This window comes from Nilaparvata lugens, chromosome 3 (genome assembly GCF_014356525.2).
Source record: "Nilaparvata lugens isolate BPH chromosome 3, ASM1435652v1, whole genome shotgun sequence".
Taxonomy (NCBI): Eukaryota; Metazoa; Arthropoda; class Insecta; order Hemiptera; family Delphacidae; genus Nilaparvata; species Nilaparvata lugens.
Window position 1 is genome coordinate 33,244,472 of NC_052506.1, and position 13,403 is coordinate 33,257,874.

The window sequence follows — 13,403 nt, forward strand, 5'->3', positions numbered from 1 at the left end:
AGTCGTTTCAGGGTGATTCAGGGTGGTAGTAGAGTCATTCCGAACACAGCCTCAGTTTATTGCTTACGCTACGGTCTATCGTACGGTTAGTGTTTCATCAATCCCGGTAATCTCGGTCTGTGATACCGGAGGATACGCTTTATGCAACTCTTTTTAATAGCTCATCATGATCATAGAGACCTCCGTATCATTGATGCGGATTCAAGTCAATGTATCAAGACAAATTAGTAAGATTTTCAGAATTCACATTACTCTCGAGTTGATTTTGTTTTTTAGTAAGAGCTAGGTTATAGAAATGTTTTTGTTAGAAATATTTAATGTTTTCTTGAATTACGAATTGTATCAACTTAATTCTTCATTTGCTATGACAAATTGAGTGAGCACTTGCTATATTGCAACTATAAGTACTTGTAAGTAGGTTGTTATCCATAAAATCAATTAAATCTCAATTTTGAATTTTTTATAAAATATAAGTAATAAAAAGTGCTCCTGAACAAATTACCTATACATAACAAAGTATAGGAATCTATGAAATTACAGAAAACTAATGCTTTACCATGAAATTAAACCGCCGGTTGGTGATTGGAAGAATCATGATACGGTTAATGTTGATTTCCAACGTTGAAAGGTGTTCATGAACTAACGCCGAATTAATGATTTCATAAAATTTGAAACTATTATCGAGGTAATTTTCACAAGAAATGGGCACATCTAAATCGGTAGCAAAACAAAGCTAACCTACCTTAACTAGGATCACAACTAAGCGACATTTGGACGATGGTTAAGAAATATTTGGCAGTGATCCAGTACCCAGCCCGACACTAATAGTTGTAGCTGTTCAATTTTTCAACGAAATCTCTCCTCTTTATCTCAATTATTCTGACACAAAATTGAATTTTAAATACTACCTACACATAGGAAATAGATAGTTTTTATATCTAATGTTATGCCATTTTCTAGGTTTGTGCCAAATCAAGTATTTGTGGCTAAAGTATTTAAAAATCATCTTAAAAGATTTCTGTTTTAAGAGACCAGTTTTAAAGATTTCCATTTATTCTGCTGATGAATTTGTCTTGGTGTTGTTCTTTCTTTATTACACTAAATTCAATCTATATTTACTACAATTCATGACTTCTATTATTCCAGTTTTTGAAATAACTATAATTTTCTATCATTATTTCAGAATTCATCATTTCCTTACCAATGATAATGGATGAAATATTTTTTCGTTGTAATTTCTTTAAGTAGGTCTAATTTATTCATTTGCAATTAGGCTTTAGCCTTAAGTTGGTCTAAAGTACTGATATTCCTGTTCTATTGAATTCAATTCTATCAATAATGATATCCATACTGTATATGCCAAATCTATGTTCTGTCAAAAATATTATGAAAAGTAACGAGAATCAAAGAATATTTAAAAATAATAAATGAATTTCCACCATCATCATCCATTTTGCGTTCAGTAGGCATCCTCTTGACCAATTCACATAACTTTTCTTCAACTAAACTGACATTTATTGACATAAATAATTCAGCTATAGTAAGATTGTCTTTTTTCTTTAGGGCTACTTTTAATATAAATAAAAATAAAAATCTTAGTTCCCTTTTAAATTATTTTGTCACAACATGTTTCGGACATTAATGCCATTTTTCATAAAGTAAGATCCTTATAATGTGATAGCGACCGACTGTAGAATATGTAAATGAATTGTACTATGATAATTATGATATTGGAAAGATGTAGAATTAGAGGTACGGTAACTAGAATTGATTTCTGGTGTATGGCAATATCTTCATCAAGTGAATTACTATAACATATAAATGGGTTACATAATGCCTAATGAACGTTACTCACCGCGGAAGGGCTGAGGCCCCGCCCCAAATCGAGGGTCAGCCAATAAGGGAGCAGGTCGATTTCCCACACTCTCAACTTGCTTTCCTGTAAAAATGAACACAAATTAGAACAATGAATATTTTCATTTCAATATACAATGGAAGAATATATTAATGGTACAAAATTATGCTTCCATTCCATGAATGAATCATTCATTTCAAGATTCAGCTCTATGCCTTCGAACTACGACCAACATTCAGCTATCTATATATATAAAAGCGAAATGGCACTCACTGACTGACTGACTGACTCACTCACTCGTAGAACTAAAAATCTACCGAACCAAAAACGTTCAAATTTGGTAGGTATGTTCAGTTGACCATTTAGAGGCGCACTAAGAACGAATTTAGAAAAATTTTCAAAGATACGCCCAAAATCTGCGTTTTTCCAGCATTTTTTGCGCTTTCTCTGCTTTATCGATAACAAATGAACAGAAAATGTTCAAATTTACTACAGAAGCTCAGCTGGGGTGTAATAATGTTGTGTTAGAAGGAATTTGAAATAACGCCAAAAATACGTCCAAAATCAGCATTTTCCAACGTTTTTCTCAGCTTTTCAGCGTTTTCTCAGCTTTTCTGCGTTTTCTCAGCTTTTCTGCGTTTTCTCAGTACTTTGACTTTCTGATGGATTGAAGAATGCGCAAATGAAAAATGCAGGCGAGCGAAGCGAGCCCGCTGATCTCATTTTTGGACGATACAGTCGGGGGTCCAGGGGGCGGAGCCCTCAGGCTAGACGGATATGGCGAGTGAAGCTAGCCTGACGGCTAGTAATATTGTAAAGTTGTAACAACGAAACCGCATGAACAGTTTATCTATTAGATAACTAGATCCAGTTTACATCCAGATATTATATTGTAATATTCAGCAAATAACTGTTTCCCAATAAGTGGATAAGTTTTCTCTAATAGCTGCTATATTGTTATGATTGAGTAATTACTATTTACGAACGCCTAAAGAGCTAATTCCAATACTCAACTACATTGCAGAATGATCAACCATTAATTGTCGCATCACCACTGCAGGTTGAATAATTCGATATTAATCAATTTGATTCATCGACTCAATCCATCATAACAATTTTGACACACATAGATTCCATTCCAATCCCAGAAATTAATGGTATTCTGGACAGGTAGACTGACTAATCATTACTGAAACTAAACTTACAAGTTAAGTTTCACATCGTATTCCATCCATTTCTCGTATCACATCCATTCGTGAGCACATCAATCATTCGTAATTAAACCGCGACGCTAGTCTCGAATAGTCACACGACTCAGGTAAGTTAGTGCAACATGTCCTCATTGTTTAAGAGTCTGCTACACAATTTGTTGCGAAGTTGGTTCTGCCTCTCATTGATTAAGTTTACTTTTGCACTACATGCAACAAAATGTTGTTGATCAAGTTTTGAGTTGAAGCATGTAATGATGTTCCTGCACAATTTTTTACAAATTTGATCAACAAGTTATTGTTGAAGTTGTTGACGATACAAAGCATGTTGCAAAATTTGGCAACCCATAGGTAAGAGTTTGTAACTTCAGTTTCAAGATTTCCCCCAAATCCCAACCGTTGAGTTTCAACAAAGCGCTGTCCAATTGCAGCCGATAGGAGTGCACTTCAGACCTACTTGATGGAAATGCTCTTTCTGGCCAACTCCAGAACGGCACCGTAATACGGTAGATATTATTCTATACCAACCTGCTAACCTCTCACAGACAAAACAAGAGTTTTAGAGATTGATTGATTTTGATTGATTGACTGCCTTTATTAAAAAACCTAGGAGGGCGAAGTTAGGGCGCAGCCGGCCCTCTCTTACACTTAACCCTCCAATACAATTCTAAGTAAAACTAAAACACTGTACAAAAAAGCTTATAAGATAAAAAAAAACTAATTTTACAAAATAATAAAAAACTTCCAAATAGCGAATGAAAGAAAGAAAACAAAATTAAAATTTCTTTCTAATTTGAATCAGTGAAAAGAATACAATAAGAAGAAAGAAGAAAGTGGAAAGTGAAAACGGAAGAAACGTCAGTTCAAAATCCATAGATCATTTCGATAGAAGTAGAAAAGAGGAAAGAGAGGAATAAATTAAAGAAGGAAGAAAGGACACACATACACACACACACACACACACACACACACACACACACACACACACACACACAACACACACGTTAAGGTTCAGTGAACATTCCAGCCGAGTCCACCAGCTCTGATCCACCGCAAGACAGCCGCGCCGAACCGACGATGTCCCTCAACAAGCCTTAGCTCAGCAGGCAGAGAATTCCACAAACTACAGGCTCTCACAAGGAACGACTTGTTGTACATAACAGTCCTATGTGTTGGGACAGCCAGCAGATGGGATCCATGCCGCGTTCCTCCACGACCAAAATCACCCAAGTAACGGTACTCTACTGCCAGATACTTAGGGGTTCTAGTTTTCAATATCTTAAAGAGGAAGCACAAAGCATGATGTGATCTACTCTCACGCAGCTTCATGAGTTCAAGTCTGTTAAAATATTCAGTTACATGGTCGTCACGTCTCAGGTTAAAGATAAAGCGAACACAGTAATTATGTGCACGCTGCATCCTCTGCAGAAGTTGAACTGTCATGTCAAGAGTCACAATGTCACAGTAGTTGAAGATCGGGAAGATCAGAGTCTTGACCAACATAACCTTTGTTGAAAAGGGAATGAAGTCAGAGATCCTCTTCAATGTCATGATCCCCCCAATTACCCTGTTACAAGTCTCAGTCACGTGGCTGGTCCAGTCTAGAGTCCTTGTCATTGTAAGTCCTAGATTTTTCACGTCAGAACTGTATTGCAATTGTATGTTATTCAATTTTATAAATGGTCCATTAGTTATGTCAAGTGTGTTTAAAAGTCTTGAATAACCTATCACTATTGATTTTGATTTAGTCTCGTTAATTTTTAGTCCATTATTCTCAGTCCATCGTACCAAACGAGTCAAGTCAGCATTAACTTCATCAACTGCGATGTCGAAGTCATTTTTCTTGCAGTGCCGGTATATTTGCAAGTCGTCGGCATACAGGTGATGTCTGGTCGTAAGTAGAGTGCTTGTCACGTCACTTATGTAGATGCTGAACAGCAGAGGACCCAATACCGAACCCTGAGGAACTCCTCTGTTCACTTCACGCCACCGTGAAGAGGCATCCCCAACTCTCACACACTGACACCGACCTTGGAGATAGGACCTCACCCATGCCACAGTGGAGTTGGAAAAACCTAAGTTTCTGAGTTTATAAAGTAAAGTAGGATGGAAAATGCTATCGAATGCCTTACTAAAATCTATTAGGACTAGAACTGTTAACTCTCTACCATCCATAGCCCTACGAATGTCGTCAGTGACTCTCAGGAGTGCAGAGGTGGTGCTATGACCACTACGGAACCCCGATTGAAAGTCACCAATCAATCCAGAACCATGGATAAATGAGCTTAATTGGGAGTGAACGATAATTTCCAGAACCTTGGACAAAACGGACAATAAGCTTATAGGCCTGTAATCAGATGGAGAGAGAGGGTTAGGGATCTTGTTCAAGGGAATCACTATGGATAGCTTCCAGTCATTAGGAAAAACGGACGTTAAAAGTGAGGTATTGATCAAATGGGTGAGAAATGGGAGAATAAAAGGAAGGATAATTTTGATGAACTTGATTGGGATACCGTCTGCACCAACAGCATTACTCTTCACTCGATGAACAGCCAAGAAGACCTCTTGCTCCGTGACATTGGAGAAGTAGAAGTCCTCATTGGGATGAAAATCAGGCAGAGAGTCAAAGTGAGCACGAGCTTGGTCCAAACTTACAGGGATGTCAGTGAAGAAGTCATTGAGAGAGTCAGAGTAAAAGCGAGAAAAGGGGTGAGAGAGCAAATACAGCAAGACAGATGACACCCTCGAGAGATAGTTAGCGAGTCCACGACAACTCAAAGCCCACCTAACATCGTTCAAGTCCAAAACTCCACGCTAACTTGCTGCTCTCTTAATGCATCAATTTCGATCGAGTTGACAATAGCATCAGCATCATTAACATCATCAACATAATCATCGTAGATATTGATAAAAGTTAAGATTTTCAATTGAAGGCCTAATTTGTCACAACATAAACATTATTTTATTGATTGGAGAACATCAGCATTAGCACTAAACCAGCATCATCCATTAGAATCGTCTATTGGTCTATTTTGATGAGCCTAGAGAGCTGAGCTGGCAACAAAACAATAATATATGCATGAAAAACGACGGGGGAAAATCTGCAATACCGACAAGAACTGGTACCGTATTTATTAAATCATTTTTCAAAATGTTAAGCCCGTTGCTTGCTCAAGTTGAGTAAAAAAATGTAATTGTTCTGAATGCGAGTTTTCCCTCTAAATAAATACCAAACACTCTCGATCGTATCCCAAAAGGTAAATAAACACTGGAGCGATTAAAAACACCTGTTGCATAAACATTACAGCAATAATGAGAGTGAAATGAATATTGTTTCAGTTTGTTGGAGTAGGCACATGGCTAGGGAGGCCCCAGAGCTCCCTAGAGGCTCGCTCACACAGGCTGACCCAAGTTGCACGTGATAGATAGGTGAAATGGATTAACAAACTCCATCCCTATCTCCCTCTTTTTTCTCCCTCACTTTCTACCTCCCCAAAGACCCACTTTCTCCCTCTGTATAATTTTTTTCTCCGTCTTCAACTGTACCTCACTCACCCTTACTCCTTAGCTGTCATTCTCATCCAAAAATCTGATCCCTTCTCTATACCTCATTTCTGATACAAAATTCAAATTTAATTACGTAGAAGTAAACATGTACAGATGAATAAATGAAAATTGAGATATAATTATTTGGAAATAAACTATTCATTGTTGGATTAATTAAAACAAAAATTGATTCAATCTGGTTGATTCATTGGCTGATTTTATTCAAGACCTGATCCGAGTTTATTTTGTAATTGGCTTATATATTTTATAAATAAGCTTATTTACATTATATAATTTTGTCTGAGCTTATAGCCTATTGTGATTTCTGATCTGAGCTCCCTTATATTTACTAACTCTCTTCTCTAATTACTAATCTTCTTACTAATTTCACCCTTCCTCATTCAATCAAATTGATCTCTCTCTCTCTCTCTCTCTCCTACCCATCATCCTTCTCACAAACTGCTCAATCTCGCAGATATATTTTCCTCTCCTAATTTTGACCTCACTCTCACTAACAGTCTTTCACATACTACCTCTTTATTCCACATAATAACTCTCTTTCTCCCACTTTCCCTGTGTAATCACTCTCTCTTCTGCACTCATAATCTCTTCCTTTCTCTTTCTCTATCTCTCTCTCTCCAAAGTTATCCAACTATCTCTGCAAATACGTTTCATCGTGCGACTCACAAGAGAATAGAAAACGTGAGTTGTTAGCGGTGGACTTGGGACTGGGTTGGCGGTTTTCAATTTTAATTTCCCCCAAAAATAATCGCACATGGGATACGTGAGTGGATGTTCCATGAGGGGGGGCGGAGGTGAGAAGGGGTAGAGGGGTTTCGGGCGAGTGAAAAGCCCTTCACGTGCTTCACGAGTGACCCCGAGACACCCCGCAAGAGGCGAGAGACCCTGGAAATAAATTGTTTCCAGCGTACTTGACATTCTGGTGTTGAGTCGAATTCATGCATCGTCTCTCTGTATATAAATAAATGTTCTGCCCGTTTGCAAAACGCTGTCCACTTACTCTCTCACTCTATCTCTATCTATTAGGTTCCGGAGTCGCCTCCGGAAGCTGAAGATAGCTTAACTCTGTCCTCCCGACGGCAACAGAACCAACAACCCAACTTTATAAATCTCTTCTTGCTCAGTCCAGATATATGTAGCCTATGTCTGTTATTCTCTACAATACTTTGTCTAGTTCTGCCTCCTACTCAGTCCTACTTTTTCCCATGTTTGGTTCCTGAACATATAGGTGAAGAATGAGATGGAAGGTAGAATTTGGGTTTATCGTATTGATATAATTTCATCCTTGTAATTGAGTACGTCTTAATCTATTCTCAACAAATAACTTAATATTATCTATGAGTTTGAATTCAAATTGTCTACTTTTGTCACTATTAAATGTGTAGATTTGTATAAATGATCCTATACATCATAAATATATATTGTGAGTATGTGTGTGAATTTGGTTTATGATTCGTGTGACGGAATAATTTATTGAGCAGTTCAAGTTGTTAAGATGAACTCTTAACATGTCATAAATTCCTATCTGTAGATTACCGGTATATGGAGCAATTGTGCATAGAACGACAGTAAAATTTTTCAAAATCTAAAAACACCAGTATTTTAATTATATTATATACAATTACCTGAAACTATAGTCAATGATCATAGTGCATTTTAATGAATTATTTTCTACCCTCACATCATAGTACAAGCCTATTATATAATGTTTCTAAATTAATTTAATAGCACATGAGCTCTCAAAATCAAAGGCTTCGGAAGTGGAAGCAAGGAACAAATTTAAATAAGAATAAGTCATTCTTATTAATGAAAATATAATTATTAATTGGCTCAAAGCCATAAACATTAAACCATAACCATTCTACAGGAACGCTTTAAATACAATTTTTTTTTTATATTTTCTTATCGAAACTGGTATCTTTCAGTAGAATGTTGAGTAAGTTTTGCTAGTAAAACTTTCCAAAATTTGACCAAGACATTTTTTTAAATGGGTTGTTCTTCTAAATGACGATAGTTGTTCTTGATAAATACAAGAACGGAGTTAGAGAAGAATTAATGAAAACACTTGAATAAGAAATATGGGAATTGTGAGAGACACCGAATCAGTAACAGAGAAAGAAAATTAACATTGAAGGTGGAGAAAGAAAAACATTCATGGATGGGAAAGACAAATCACTGGTAAAGTGGAAATAAATCTACATCTGAACAACGCATTTCTTACGTCAGTCAAGTCAGGTCAGGGATATGGTTGACAAACTAAAAAACATGCAACTGGGAATAACGTCAAATCTAAAAAAAACTTATGAAAACTAGGATTGTTCTGGATCTGAATGTCATCATCATCACCTTGATCAATCAAGTTCATCGCTCTTGAACAAGCCGATTATATATAGAAATCGTACAATCTACACAAATATGTTTTGTTTCAACGGAAAAATATCTCAACTCGCGAATTGATATTTTTATTGCTTCCAAGACAAAGGTTTTCACAAAAATCTGGAGACCAATTTAGAAATCTATTTTTAGTGTCGACCACCCTTTCGACAACATTTCTGAATCTGTTACAAAACTCATCCTAAACCTTGAATCTGAACACTAAAAAAATAATACTATATGAAAATAATACATACTGTAAGAAAATCAATCAAAGATATGTGATCAAAAGAAACTGTTTGAAATTATTCTGTTTCCATTAGAAACGCTAATATTAGAACCAATCAACTGGTATCAGTGAAGTTCACATCACGCTTTAAACTAATCTTATCAACTAACGAGCCGTTCTTTGAATGTCTATTGCACAATCATATCAAAAAACTGATAATGATAATCATGGAATTAATAATAATCAATAGAATTTTATCAAATGCTGGATTTGATGATAAAAATTCTCTATAATAAAAAAACTTATTCCAAATTCGCGCGTTAAATTAGTTGGAAATGCTTGAGCTACATCGTTGATGGCTATAATAAAGCCTTGTTAAAACCAGAACGTTGTAATAACAATCCACGTTAAAAGGTCCACGTTATAGTGGTAGTACAGAAAGATAGAAGAACAGCGGTGCCGATTTGCTGCCTATAGAGGATGGCTGATGTGATATCACAGTATATCTTATGTGATATTAACTGTTCATTCATGTTAATAACCATTAATTACATTTCATTCGCCAAGAAAATATCATTTTTCAATGATACAATAATAAATTTTCATAATTGAGATAAAATACTTTGTTAGTTATATTTCTACATTGTTAAAAACGATCTGGCAACGTTGCAGGAATAAGAAAAAGATTAGGCTCTCTGTTTTGTCAAATCATGGACAAGCAACACTAATGTGAATCAAATACTACCATTAAAACGTGGACCTTAATATATAAATGTTGTTGAACGCGGCATATTTGAAGGTCTTCAATTGTACGAAAAGTGTATGGAAGTGTCAGGCAAAAAAAGTCACCGGAAATCCTACCACTAAAGTAAAGTACGACTCTAATAAATTTACCACTCTATGAGAGAAACGATGAGGAATAGGACGAGTTGGAGGAAGAGGAAGAGGAGAGAAAGAAGAGGTATGAAAGAAGAAGAAGGGAGCACAGATCAATGTCGAGGTGGTGGAGGAGAAGTCAGCGGAACGAGGAAGGGGGAGATGAGGAGAAGAAAAAGTAGTAGAAGGAAAATAACAATGAGAAGGAGAAAGGCAATGTGTGGAAGGGAGTATAGTAAAAGGGAAAGGAAAAGTAGAAAGTAGACATAAAACCAGTCGGAAAATCAGAAAGAAGAGTTGAAAGAGGGTTAATAATGTAAAGTTAAAGGGAGTTTGGTTCGTGAAAATGGAAGAGAAGGAGAAGAAGGAAATGATGGAAGTGGAAGAGGAAAAGGGAGGAGGATGAGACAGGAGCAGGAAAAAATTGCAACAGAAGAGTTTTTTGGGAGCATTGTTTCCAGTTTGCTCTCTCTTCTCATTTTGTCTCTCCTCTAGCTATTGAGGAGGTGGAGGCTGTGATGAAATTTTAATTCGGGATCCGGAAATGAACTGCCTACCAAACACCTTCCCTACCCATTCACCAACATCCTGTTTTTAGGGTAGAGATATTTAAATCTCTTAGCCATACCAGGCAGGAAAGATAGGTGATAGGGGTGGAAAGGAGTGGAGAAAGAAGAGAAAACTGGAGAAAGAGGTGAAAGAGGAGGGAAGGAAAAGGAAGGTGGAGGAAAAAGAGAAAGAGGAGGAGGAAGTGGTCACGGATGACGAGTAGGAGGAGGAGGAGGATGAGGAGGAAGAGGGAGAGGAAAGATAAAGTTTAGTAAGAGGGTGCAAAAGCGAGATAAAACCGCCGTAAAGCGTAATGTGAAACGCAAATGCGTGGTAGGCCTACGCATTCAAGTTTGATGTATACGTGGTAGCATACATAGATAGGACGGTGTCTCAACTTGCTAAAGCTAATAAATCAACACCACACGATTCGTTTCCAGTCTAGCTAGACCGATTCTGATTTTGGTCAAGTTTATTCTTTTACCAGAATGTGCGCACCTTAAATTAAAATAATACTCTTCATCAGTATTAATAAAACTTCCGGCCATCAAACTCAGAATAACAAGATTGTTTAAATGCTTGAACTCTCGAGGCTCCGATGAACAGATTTATCAAGGGCGATCTACATCGATTCTTCCTCATAAGTCCGGCCAGGATAGCCGAGACGACTAGGGCTGGATTCGCGTGCATCAGCGACAGTTCCAAGCGGACAGTGGACTATTCCCACTCAACCAGGCTGACTAAGTATGAATAATAGCATTATAACTACTTATGGGTAATATATTTTCACTGTTCACTGACACTATTGTGTGCGAATCCAACTCAAGGTTGTGCAAGGACTAAAAGAAATTTTCTACTGGTGATATTTATCAAAGATTTTCGATTTCTATACTATCAAGCTATCAAAATGAAAAGTTTTCTCTGGAAAGCAGTTTATTTTCTATTATTACTTTTTAGATAATCAGAGCATAGAGTTTAAATTGTTGGGACAGATCATTTCAAATTCGGTGAGAGATAAATTCTAATATAAGGATAAAATCTTCATGGTATTGTTAATAATTGAATACAACAAAATTTTTAGAAAATATCTATTTTTAAGAAAGATATTCAATTCACCAAAAATACTAAGCAAAAAAAATATTTCATTCTTGGAAAATCGAAAACGTGATCTGACATGATATCTGAACCAGAATATTGTTTTTGTTACGAATAAGTTGTTCGAATTAGATTAGATTTTAAAATGTGCTACTAAAAATCGCATCAAAATGGCCGCTCCATAAGGAAAATTGATGTCTAGATCTCTTTCTATAAACCTTGTTGCACCCTTCAACCTGCTGGTTCGAATCCCTCATTTGATCATCAAATCAACCTAGCACCATACATTATCCACGCACAAGCAAAAAGTGAATATGGTTTCATCTACAAACAATAGGTAATATAACAACTGTATTTACAAACCGATAACTTCGTACTTGATAGTATCAGTATTACAGTACTATTAAAATTAATATGCAGACAGTATACTAGAAATAAATTGTGTACTGGAGCGAAATTTCATTATGCTGTGCTAAGTACACATGAAACGATTCCAACTAATAAACGATTCAAAATTTCATTAAAATCAGCACACAGAAGTTGCCAAGTTGCAAATACTTTCGCTATGATTTACGTTGCCTATCACCACTGCAATACTGAAATAGAGTGAGAGAGAGAGAGAGAGAGAGAGATCATGAATGCAAACGAGTTATTAAAACGCTAGATGAGTACAACAGGTTCACGAATTTCAATTTGAATTGACAAATAATTCATTTGATTCCGTCGTCAAACGATGCAAGTCAAAAAATGGCAACGATGGCAAAAAACGCTTGCCTGCAAAATAGTTGAAAGCTACGAAACAGATGAAGTGGAGTACTCTCTCAATTTATTTCTTAATCAACTTGTGTTTTGTACAGCCTTTTCGTGTCCAACACTGCCCCACTACTTGAAATGCAATTTCAGCAAAGTTGCAGACTTCTCCACTGTTATTTGCAATGCATTTTGCAAGCAGAGTACACTACTTTTAACGATTACTACACGAAGCACACGGAAGCTTCACATCAGACATGCAATACAGTCAACAACAACATTGAAACATAAAATATTTATTGAAAGCATACTTCATCTTGCTCACAGCATACTTGAGCGCTAGTAATCGTTGCTGGCAGAAAGCAATAACTGAAAACTTCATGACTCCAGCAAGAAGATTATTGCAACGTTGTACGCAACTAATCCCTCATTACTATTCGATGAAAAGTAATGAGACTGTTGTAAAATTTGTTTCATACCCTGCATACAACTACTGTGATTAAAACATACACAACGAATGAGTTGCTCTCATTTGATGCTTGTACCTGATGGGCTCAGTATCTCATCAAATATCATCATTCTTAACAAAGATGGAAGTGTATTTGTTTCTATATGTAAAGCCTGAAATAAGTAAGTACTCTATATGCCTTAATCTGTGGCAAAACCTTCTTGTACAATATTATCTGAGCAATGCTTCTTGAGGTTGGCTCATGTATAAACTAATATAAGCTTAAATGGAAGATTAATGTTCCAATCTAGAAGGCTAATAAATTATTATCAAATGTTCACCTGCTTCGGTATATCAAAGAATAATATTATTTTCAATCAATGAAAAGATATTCTACTCAATTGGGATTGCAGTTTAGTCTATATGATAAATTTATTCAATACCAAAATATAA

At 36.3% G+C, this 13,403-nt stretch overlaps 1 protein-coding gene across 3 annotated transcripts in view; it reads right to left on the minus strand.

The window, feature by feature from the left end:
- LOC111052626 (heterogeneous nuclear ribonucleoprotein L) overlaps positions 1-13,403 on the minus strand; it is a 366,361-nt gene that overhangs the window by 25,077 nt on the left and 327,881 nt on the right. For all 3 annotated transcript variants that reach the window (XM_039423566.1, XM_039423567.1, XM_039423568.1), the window contains one exon: positions 1,856-1,939. In XM_039423566.1, the coding sequence (XP_039279500.1) occupies positions 1,856-1,939 (84 nt within the window). The remainder of the gene's footprint in view (positions 1-1,855; positions 1,940-13,403) is intronic.